General features: G+C 44.5%; 2 protein-coding genes across 2 annotated transcripts in view; one reads left to right on the top strand and one right to left on the bottom strand.

Moving 5' to 3' along the window:
- Positions 1-12009, top strand: part of LOC118409729 (3-oxoacyl-[acyl-carrier-protein] reductase FabG-like) — an 876245-nt gene that overhangs the window by 36626 nt on the left and 827610 nt on the right. The gene's annotated exons all lie outside the window — the stretch shown is intronic.
- LOC118409149 overlaps positions 1-12009 on the bottom strand; it is a 62606-nt gene that overhangs the window by 46711 nt on the left and 3886 nt on the right. Inside the window, exon 2 of the mRNA XM_035810018.1 lies at positions 8983-9055. Within this exon, the coding sequence (XP_035665911.1) occupies positions 8983-9055 (73 nt within the window). The remainder of the gene's footprint in view (positions 1-8982; positions 9056-12009) is intronic.

Raw genomic sequence — 12009 nt, 5'->3', positions numbered from 1 at the left:
TCTAGGTTCTGTACCAGACATCTTGCAGTTACGCTACTGACGACGCCACACGACCCCACACAATAAAATAACTTACAGACTGATTGACAAAAAAGTTACAGAAATATAACAAAATGGAAGTGACAACCAAGAGGGCAATGACCGACCTGACAGGTCATGACTTCTGACCTTTCCCAGGACCCTCCCTATCTCTCAGTGTCATCAAACCGGACGGGAAAGGCCAATGGTATGCATAGTAACAAGGACAGACCTTTTTGCTGACAGTGCAAACAAATTAAAAGGCAGTGTGTTTTACTAAATCGGGGTTTTACGTGAGTTCTCTGACAATGTGGAAAATAGAAAAGACACTATATATATCTTTATAATCTTTGATAAATGATCAACTCTGTTCCTGTCATATATGGTTCTTCTCTTCCTGTTCCTAATGGACCTATTGGTTCTGGAATATGATATGATTATCTTCGATGGACACTACATGGCATTTGGCCTAATAGGTCCTCAAACAAACAAACTTGCTTAATTTGCAATAATAAACAGTTCCCTGCCTAATACCACCCCTTTGTATGTCTAAGTTGGTCTGCAGTCAGGATGGAGCTAGCCACGAACTAAGCTTTTGCTAACACCCGTAAAATATATAGTTTCGTACGTTTTGTACATCACTGAGTGAAGAGGCTCCTTTTACACAGCCTTTGATTTTGATATTTCCACCGACAGTGAGACCCTGTCACCTTCCTCAGGGCAATACTGACTGGTTCACATTGTACTGCAGCTATAGGTATCGCTGCTTACAGATGCGGTCACACTCGCCTTTAAAATGAGTCTCTCTACTCTCTTATTAAACACATGAAAGTTGGCAGGCAAGAAGAACAAGTCCCCGGGAATGGTTTCTAGATTACAGGTGAAGGGGTAAATTTTCTTTCTGCTTCACAGACGTGCTAAGTGAACAAGGATGAAGATACGTTCGCATGTTTTGTCACACAGGGGGCAATTAATGTCAATCTTTTGTAAAACAAATAAGCCTGAGGTGCGTCATTGTTGGTACATGTGGACAGTTGCTGTCATCATCGTCTGGAAGTTCCTCTCGTGTATGTAGTACTTGTACTTGTACGTGTACATCTGTTCCTGTGAGAGTCGCGCGTGGTAGCGATATGGATGGGTGTCGGCTTTCCTCCGGCGGTGGGCGGTGAGTGGTAACGAGCGATATGGCGTGTGAAAAGGGTGCCCCTACAGTTCTCTGCATTGCCTAAAAATACGTCGTTTAATGGTAACGCCTGTCGCAATAAACACTTCCTCTCAGGCTTCGAAATTTGAATTCAGGAACAGGTGCACAGGTAGGTACGTCTAACTTAAAAATTTAGGTACACGGCGGACCGCATCAGCAGAAGGGCGGTTACACCGGCTAATGGATACAGATACAGATACGAAGAAAAATGGGTTTACAATTTGAAGTTAAGTTGAACATCAGCAAAATCTAATAGCTTTGCCTAACCGTATTGCCCACACTATCTAAGTGCACGGACAGCTCCAATATTGAGTTCACAAAGGTGCATAGGCATAGGCATGTCTAGTCAGAGTAAATCTCGCTTATAGCAGCCCGCCCATCCTGCTGGCCACCCAGTTACAGCCCAAGACAGCAGAGTTTGTATTAAACAGATTAAGGTATTTCGAGTCCTGCCTCGTCTACAAAACTTTTCAGTAGAGCAACAGAGTCATGCGGGACAAAGATACTGTTGGTTGCACTCCTTTTCAAACATATGGAGTCTGTGTGTTGATGTTGTTCTCGGGGCGTGACGCGCTTTTCTAAACCTCCCGGGCGTTTCTTATAAACAGTCGCGTGTCGAGAAGCAAATATTTGCGGCATTAGAGCACAGGCGAAAATGGTGTTGTGCATCTCTGTAAACATCTCTCTGTCTTTCAGGATTAGTTCGGCTGGTAACGTTTGTTAATTCATCGCTGTCTTATTTCAAGAAATGGCACAAGCTATTTTAGAGGCCGGGCACGACACTGCCGAGTCAACAATTTTTCCACTGCTTATGCTAGCCACTCTTAACTTTCTTGTAGAAGATTTTATTATATATCTACATTTGTTTCTTACATTTTTCAACTTTCCCCCCAAGCACTATGAAGCCATCATACATTAGGTATGTAGGTACGTATCATAAGCCGCGTATCACATGTGCACGATAGAAATGAGCCAAGTATAACAAAATATCTTGAGAACAATTTTGCAATGCGTAGACGCACCTCCAATGCTTCCTGTTTTGAACTAGTCTTGTACATGCCATCAAATGGCATTCTTCGTACAACATAATCGCATTTGTATGTTCAATATTCAACAGTTAAGACTTAAGGATTTTGCTGACGACACTCCTATACCTGTCCCTCGCCTACCGCGCATGCTCACTCAACACCAAATTTAGGGCGCAGCTGCCGGCCCCCGTCCGCGCTCCAGATCCGAAACTGAAACATGGAAACGTTTTCCACATGGAGCACGCGTCCCCAACCAGCAGGTTCCCCGGGGAGTATGTACACAGTTCCGCACAGTTGAAAGAGAACTACAGCCCTCCTGCTACCCCCTGTCGCACGGCGTAATCAGGACCTCGTTTGGGAAAGATTTATGGACAAACTGCTACACAATCTCTCGCTGCGCAGGGTCTTTGGCATAGTCTCTAACAGACTGTGATTTGCCAGGGAAGTTTAATTTGACTACCAGAGAATTTAGCAGAGAGGGGACATGAACCTAAGCGTGGACTGACTTTCCTGGCCTATTTCCCGATTTTCCGAATTATACAATTCCCGTACCCCCGTAGTGAAGGCTACATTTATCCTACCGACCAGTGGAAAGGAAGGCTGCTTAGTTTTCTATCCTGTACCGTTGTCCTCCGACTCTCTGTCTCTTTTCCATCCAAACCACAACTTAATTGCATTTCAATTAACCTGAAAAGACTCCAGTGTCTCTCTTTAAGGCGTCAATCAGAGTTGTATGCCATCTGTTTCGGTTCGTTTACCTACTTTGTGTTGAATCTGCAGCTGTTGACTCCTACGTGCAGGATGAATAGTCTCTACCAGACTCCGGATCGCTGGAAAATCGTAGAAATGGAACAAATAGAGAGGAATATAACCGGCCAGGGAAGAGCTCGCGAGCCCAGGATCCGACGATCGCGTGCTGTTCACTGGCCGGTTATATTCCTCTGGCCGGCTTACTCCTCTGATTTGTTCCATTTCTACGATGTTTCCAGCGATCCCGGAGTCTGGTAGAGACTACAGGATGATCTCGCTTGCAACTACACCACAGTTTTTTTGTGCACACCACAGAGTTTAGGCTTTGTCTTCTTAGACGTTTGTATCAGGCTTTCTACTTGTCAGGCTTTCGTTTTGTCCTTTGGCTGGCGGAGTAAAAAAGAAATCCTGACAAAATAGAGTAGCTTGTCACCAGCTAAGGCCAGGGTGCCACACGCAGTGCATTCTCTTTTTAACGATCGTTCCTCCCAACATCTGCTTGGAGATTGCTAATAGGTAACACACGCACGTTGATCATGGTCAAATAGACGACTCACGATCACGGCAAGTTTGTTTAGTAAGAAACTCAATATACAAAAACGAAAAGGAGAGAATTGAAGAAGTGGATTGCGTGGATTTACAAGGTTTCAAACTGAGCTAAAAGCGGGTGCATAAACTTGAGCGAGGCGCCAGTAAAACTCGTAAACACCACGGGACTAAAATAAGAGTAACGCTATCTGCGGAGAAATGTCCGGCATCAAGAACTCACACAGGCAGCAAGGTTCGTCATCTGTTGGGACAATTCCTGGTGGTGGTGCTGGGAGCTATGAATATCATGAATTTACTACTCGACGTGCGTTACGGCTCTGTCACAAACTAGTCGACCATGACCTTCCCACCTTCTCCAGACCATGGTTGAAGTTGGGTCATCTGTAGTTGGAAGTTGGTCGGTAAGGTGTGAGGCCGCGTAGCACAGTGGTAGTGTATTCGGCCCGTGACCGAGAGGTCGCCGGTTCGAATCCGCCTCCCGTGTTGCCGGTCTTGTGCCCTTGGGAAAGGCACTTGACACGACTTTCCTCACTTTACTCAAGTGAAAAAATGAGTCGTCCCTCGGATAGGACGTGTATGGGGAGAGCCACACCCCATGCACATCAAAGAACCCCCACACGTGCGATGGTGCGGTGTGAGTGGATCTTGTGTACGTCTTACGTACCGTGCTTGCAGCCCTCAGCCTAATGAGGTTAAGCACGTATAAAGAAGAAGAAGAAGAAGGTTGCCTTTTAGACGAGTAAACCCTTCGCCAGCCCACTATTAACTTTGAAAATCAAAGTGGGTAAAGTTATATTCTGCATGAATGTGGTCAGATGAGCGAAACTGAACAATAGGATGGATTCCAGGCTAAACGATATGATATTGAGAAAAGACAGTTTGATGGATCCTTTCTAACTTTTATTTTCTATCCACAAAATTAACTAGATCCCTAAAGGCCGACAGATTCGATGGGACAGAAGCACTGGAGATTAGTTTAGTACTGGCCCGGCGTCATCTTGGCGTGGTTTTGTCTATTGTAGGGGGGGGGGGGGGTTGATAGTTTGACATCTTGCTGCCCTCTTAATGATTAAAATGCAAATGATGATACCATACGGTCTTCACAAGCCCCGCTGCCACTAGGCTCTACTATTTATAGAATTTGTACGAGTACCATTGCGACGTCATTCAGTTTGTAAACGTACTTCTTTGATAGATAATCATGAATATCTTGGAAAGATCACATTCAGTTCAAAAGTAACATAGACACGATGATACAATGTTTATGTTTCCGTAAAGTGCCACGGGAGAGACAGACACCTGTTAAGCTTTAGGCCTACGTCACATTTCCAACCGGGCCCGGCCGGGCAGCTTATGTGAACGAAAAGTATGAATGACACCAAACTACACAAGATGTAAAGCGGACAGTCGTGGGCATTATTTGTTTACATTTGTACCTATACAGTTCTATTTTTTGTTTCCACAAACAGCTCGGTTTGTAAATTTGTGCATACACTCCCTTTCCCACTATATACGGATACAGACACAGATGTCCACTGAGGGGAAAGTTCAACTTCGAAAGGACATCCACAGGTCAACCTCATCTCTCTCAAGTTCGGTCCGGACACGGATCGCGCCTCTCTTCTCTCCATCTGGTTCAGTTCAAGACCTTTGATGGGGGGACTGTCTAAATATTTAGGTCCGGTCGGGTGGACAGTGGTCAAGGCAGGTCAGACTTAAGCTGTGTGTTTAAACTGAGGATGAGGTATACAACAGAGAGGAAAAATCTTTATTTCTAGGAAGTAAAATATGAAGAAAGGCAAGTAAACATACACAGAAACATAGATAAAAGCTAGAGATGCCGTGTTTTCATAAGGAAACCTTTGGACAATAGATTTCGGAAGCTGTTCTACGGAAGCGCCTAAGAATACTGTAACGTTACTATGTAAAAGCGCTCTTACAATCTCACTCACTTTGATGCAACCCACTCCAATACGCGACCATCGCCAGAATGCAAATATTTGTACGTATGTTTCCTTGGATTATTTTTTCTTCATTTGAGGTCTTTACTTCAAATGTTCATATATCCTCAATCTAAGTGGATTTACACGATGTTTTACACTCTTTTACGGAATTTTCAAAAAAATAAGCCTTGTTCTGTCCATGATATGGCATGACTTCATCGTGCCTAAGTTATAATTTTCCTTCATACGTTGCGCTATGTACATAATTCCCCGATGTGGTCTGAAACAACAGTCCTGTCCAGTGCCACAGTTTAGCCGAACCCTAACCGAGGACGGAAAGGGCGCCATAAATATTTGGGTAGCGCGTGTCAGAACAAATAAACGGGAAAAATCCTCCAAGTAAACCAACTGGAAATACCAGCACGTCAAAAACTCTGCCCAAACAAATTTCATCTCTAGGATAAACACAACGCTTTATTCACCTCTAAGCGGCCTGTTTTTGTTAAACACTAATCTTTCAACGGTGATTGGCTGGATTTACAGGTTGGCAACCATTTCATTGATTCCTTATATGGTAAAATATCATGTTAGCAGAGCAGGTTATGTTTATATATCATATATGTTAGAGACGATATTATGATTTGACAGAATCGCTGGCTCTCCCGGTGAAGGTCACGACCGGGGTCCTTGACTTATGAAGAAGAACATTAGAAGAACTTTATTGCACGACAATTGTACATGGTACAAAGTATGGCAACAACTAATTACATAAAGTACAAAATATGTGACATCGGGGTCCAGGAATCCGTTAAAGGGCTTATTTACAAATTCTAAATTTGAAGCTAATCCATTAATCTACAGCGGCATGAATCGGAATTAAAATGTTCTCAGTAAATCTAAGGGCAAATCTTGAAATGTACGTATTTTAACGGGATCTATGCCGACAGAATCAAACTCTTCCCTGACATGCATGTAAAGAAAATGATGGATATAGCATGTTCCGACTCGATAATCTGAGGATGAAATACGACTTCTGGAAGCGTGCATGTCTGTTCTCCAAGCAGAGGCTGGTTGGAAACTTCTGACCTTCTTCCATGAAACGTTTTCTGTCGGCTGGGCAGAAAACGTGGGCATAGACGAATGTTACAATCTTCCCAACCAACCTCTGCTTGGACAACATGCCTGTCGTTCTCTGTGGAGGCCAATTTATTAGATCAGGCCCACGGTGTAACCGGATGGACCCAGCGGCGAACGTCTTGTTCTCAGGGAGTGGGGCTAACTCGAGCCGTCTGGAAGGGTTCTTCCCACCTGACCTCCTTACCTACCTACCAATAAAATCTCAAACTGTCGTCGCTGGGATTGTTTTCTTACCTCCATGAAAAAGGAGGTATTGTTTTTGGCGTGTCAGGCTCACTATGCATGTGTGTGTGTGTGTGTGTGTGTGTGTGTGTGTGTGTGCGTGCGCCTGTGTACCTTTGTGTGTCTGTGTGTTTGTGTCTGGGTCTGTACATCTGTCAGCATAACTTAAGCTGGAAGAGTTGTAATGATATTTGGTGTGTAAGTGTCGGGAAGACGAAGTTCAAGGTCAATTAGGCCTCCTGGTGTGTGACCTTGACACTTCAGCAGAACTTCCGGTTGGTGGCAGATAGGTTTTCCTGCCAGTAGCGAAATGCTTGCTCACATTGAGGCTAGCACGTCTGGAAAGGTGTTTCCCACCTGACCCCGTAGACAACATCTCAGACCGTCGCCGCTGTGCCCGTTTTTCCTGCCCGCACTGCGCTCTCCGTGACCGGAACTTGCTTACAAAAGTCTCCTGCCGTGGGATCACACGCTCCGGCCCACACGCGCGGGCAGCATGCGGGGACCTCAGCCTCCACTCCCAGACCATTTGCCGTACTTCAAACAAGCAAATACAGCAGCTCAGTCTTGGGAATACGTACACAAGTGAACATAGCCTAAAAATCAATCAGCATGCGGAAAACCCAGCCTCCACTCCTGGACCATTTGGTGTACTTCAAACAAGCAAACAGGGCAATGCATAACACCGTAGTTAGGGCTCGAAATTCAGTCTTGGGAATACGTGCACAAATGAATATAACTTGAAAATTTAGGTGCACATAAAAGAAACGCTCGGGTGCATATAATTCTATACGTAACCGCAAAGTCTATACATAGCTAACCTTGAGATAACAGATAATACAGTGAAGGCTTTCCGAACTTTTCGTATTATCTTCCGACCGATAAATGCCAAGATACTGTAGTGTAGTATACTAATGTACAATAATACGTACGTAATACTACACGAATAATTTGGTGTACCAGTGCACCCGCAGTCAAAATTAAGTGCACAGCTCTTATTTTTATGAAGAACTTTATCATGCATATGTGCACTAAAGGACATATACACCAAGTATTTCGAGTCCTGCAAATATGCAGGCAAGGCCAGCGTCCCTCAAAGGTCTCTCAGTAATAGTGATGCCCACAACAGCAAGCTCCACTTCCAGTGGCCTACACGTGTCACCGTGGCCTTTTATCCTCTCCGTATCACTGAGAATCCTGTCTCCATTGCCACACTAGCGCCTGAGAAGTGCCTTCTAGCACGTAAGATCACTTGACCCGACCTTACTTAACTGCGTTTTGAGTTCCAAGGTCACTACCGGATAGGTCTAGAAGCCCCCATGCATGACAAACAAGTCGCTGCCTCCCTGCTCCCGGTCCCAACTTGGGCTAAGTGAGGTATTTTTGCTTCCCCCGCCAGATGTCAGGCTATCTTTGTTGGAGTCAAGTTCAAGACTGGCAACACTTAATTGTACATGTAGAATGGAAACGAAATCCGGTGGAAGAAGGTGAACTGAGACTGGGGGGTAAACCAGAAAACCAGACAAAATTGGTGTCTTCCGCTAAAGAAAACACTAAGATTTTTGCATGTGTTTGATTCACTTATTCTTCTAATCTTATGGCAACTTCAACCACATCGACTAGTACTATTCTTCGGAAACCAATGCATGCTTGTACATTTGTACATGATTGTTCTAAGAAAAAATTGGATAGTAGTAGAATATCTATCCATGACAAACAGGTCGCTGTCTCCCTGCTCCCGGTCCCAACTTGGGCTAAGTGAGGTATTTTTGTTTCCCCTGCCAGATGCCAGACTATCTTTGTTGGAGTCAAGTTCAAGACTGGTAACACTTAATTCTAGAACGGAAGAGAAATACAGGCCACTTTGTCTGTACCGGTGGGGGTTGTGGGAATAAGACTGAGGGACAAAATAAGAAAACTGCACGGACTCATCCATGTTTCTCCTGTAAACATGTGCCGATGATCACGCAGAAGAATATTTCTACCTTCGCAAGAATCAGAAAATCCCCCTATCCCTTGCCCATCTCCGCATAAAGGAATGGTAAACTGAGTACCATTCTTGGTAAGTATACCCAGCAAATGTTGCCTACAAGAGTAACGTTACGTTATGTGGTTGTGTAACTTTACTTACGTTCTGGTTGTAGTCCTGTCCCGTTGTCAGTACCCCCACCCAGCACAGGAGCACCGCATTCAGCAGCTGGAATCTGTCGGAATAACACAGAACAGTCAGTGGTCTAAATCCCCTACCGAATAACACAGAACAGTAGTCAGTGGTCTAAATCCCCTACCGAATAACACGGAACAGTAGTCAGTGGTCTAAATCCCCTGGTCAGGTCTGTATATGTTAGACCGAACAACACAGAACGGTCAGTGGTCTACATCCCCTGGTCAGGTCTGTATATGTTAGACCGAACAACACAGAACAGTCAGTGGTCTAAATACGCTACCGAATAACACAGAACAGTGGTGTAAATCCCAAGGTCAGGTCTGTATATGTTAGACCGAACAACACAGAACAGTCAGTGGTCTACATCCCCTGGTCAGGTCTGTATACGTTAGACCGAACAACACAGAACAGTCAGTGGTCTAAATACGCTACAACACAGAACAGTCAGTGGTCTACATCCCCTGGTCAGGTCTGTATATGTTAGACCGAACAACACAGAACAGTCAGTGGTCTACATCCACTGGTCAGGTCTGTATATGTTAGAGCACGGAGCGGTTCAAACTGTGCGGGTTCCATTTGGGTTCTGGTCGGGGGAATCGCTCTGTGGAACATCAGCTAAGTGTTTTGACCTAGCTACGACTGGCTGTATGGTAATTGTGCCTTCTAAGATTTTTACGGTCTGGAGCTGTCTTGAGACGGGCTTGGATTGCTTATGAGTGAGTGGTTGAGAGAAAGAGAGAGAGAGAGGGGGAGAGGTTATGTGTGTGTATGTGTGTGGTTTTGTGTGTGAGCGCATGTGTGTGCGTGTGTCCGTATGTTCGTGTGTGTGTGTGGTTTCGTGTGCGTGTGTGTGGTTTCGTGTGTGTGGTTTCGTGTGCGTGTGTGTGTGTGTGCGTATGTGTGTCCGTATGTCCGTGTGTGTGTGTGCGTGCGCGCGCGCGCGCGTGTGTGTGTGTGTGTGCGCGCGCGCGCGTGTGCGTGTGTGTGTCACAATAGGGGTTTACGTATATGAAAAACAAAACAAAGGGTTGATCTAATAATAGATAAGGAAAAGGGTAACATTATTGTTAAAAGAAGACTGCATTGCAAGGAATTCCCCGGGTTAAAAGGTTATATTTACCACAGATGTAGCAATTGAAAAAAATATATACTTTTGTGTACATATCTTCTGGTACATTGCCATAGAACCAAACCTCAAAAGATTAAGTGGTAGTTTATTTGTTCAGATCTCAGTTGAGTCAAGTTGAGTAATTTGTCGTGATGTTGAGCTGTCAATCAAACGTGTTTTCGCGCGGTTTGTGATATGAGGTATGTGGTGCGGGCAGCGCTCCAGGTGAGACGGGTTGGTTTGGATTGTCTTCATCCCGGGATGACATGGTTCCTGGCCAGGAGTGAATTCCCTTGGTGTGCGGGCGGACTTTGATTGTAGGTGCCCGTAATTGAATACAGAAAATGGGGTGTGCAAAATAGAGCAAAATCCTGTCTTTATTGGCTCCGTAACCACAGGAACAGACATCAACAGTAGAGGAGCCAGATCGCTGTCCGCTGATCTTCGTGCATTTATAGGTGTTAGGCTGGAGTATATGGCATTAAGACCGTCAGTGTCCAAGTTTTTTTTTGGAGGGGTGTGTGTGATCGATTGCTTGTCAGTGTGATTTTGTGTATCCAGAGTTGAAGAAATTAAATAAAAGCTTGAACTTTTGTCGTGTCACAGTAGCCATCATTTGTATTTCAGGTACATGCACACCTGTAGATAGGTTCACTCGCATGACTGTCTCCCTCTTTTAAAACTTTTCATTCGTCACGAAAATCTTAACTGTCAAAGATAGATTGAAGGTAAAGCCTCCTTTAATTGAAATTGAATTGCCAAATTTGACACAAAACTTGGGTATGGAAATATATACAGTCAGTGTATTGTTCACATGACGAAGTTGATAAACCTCACTATTGACTGACAAAGAAAAACTTTGGTACATACAGAAACACACCTCGAACCGTCCCAGTCCGTCCTTAAACAAAGGGCTTAGGACAGGCTATCTTAGTATCAAGTTTCTCACCCCGCCCTGGTCTGGGCCGGACACCAAGTAAACTGTCGTACAGTGTCTATACGGATAAAATAACCAAACCACTGAGAAACAGGGGCGCAGTGTCCATGTAGGTAGGTAGACCTGTGCTCGTCATTGTAGGCTGCTGCAAAGGTGTCTCAGTTAGAGCGAAACAAAAGACGCTTTGATGCACTGCCAGCACAGGTGTGTTCTAAAAAAAACCAGAGGTAAATGGGTTGATTCCGATACACTACAGTATCCCCGTCTTTGTTACATGTCTTTCCATCTCTATTGTTAACTGTGAGACACCCCCCCCCCTTGCCACACACACGCCAAGGCCAAAATACACAAATCGCTATTTTAAAGTTACAGCATCAAACAACGACGAACAACACTACACATCTGTAACAACGTGCCCTGTGGTGTGTAGCAGATAGGGTACATGGACATGACGTCACAGAACAATGTCGGTCAATAACAAGGGTTCACTCTCCAGTGATGTAGTGTCTGATTAACACCTGACTAGTTGGGCAGTATGCAGCAAAAAGATAACAATTGACCACGAAATTCGGGATACAAATTAGCATTTGTAGGTAAAAACAGAACGTGTATGGACTCAATTATCGAACAATATCGTCGTCTTTGTTTCAAGTGAATGTTTTTCTGTCTACTGCTGAATGCCAAACAACCTGTTCCCTTCTCAACACATACATACAGGCCAAAATACACAAATCGCAATTTTCAATGTTACAACATCAAACAACGGCGAACAACACTACGCATCTGTGACAACAAACCCTGCGGTGTGTAACACATAAGGTACATGGTCATGACGTCAGAGAACAATGTCGGTCAATACCGAGGGTTCACTCTCCTGTGATGTAGTGTCTGATTAACACGTGACTAGTTGGAGGCTATGTAGAAAAAAAAACGATTGACCACAAAA

This window comes from Branchiostoma floridae, chromosome 2 (genome assembly GCF_000003815.2).
Source record: "Branchiostoma floridae strain S238N-H82 chromosome 2, Bfl_VNyyK, whole genome shotgun sequence".
Taxonomy (NCBI): domain Eukaryota; kingdom Metazoa; phylum Chordata; class Leptocardii; order Amphioxiformes; family Branchiostomatidae; genus Branchiostoma; species Branchiostoma floridae.
The sequence above is the reverse complement of the archived record's forward strand: the minus strand, read 5'-3'. Positions and strand labels throughout refer to the sequence as shown.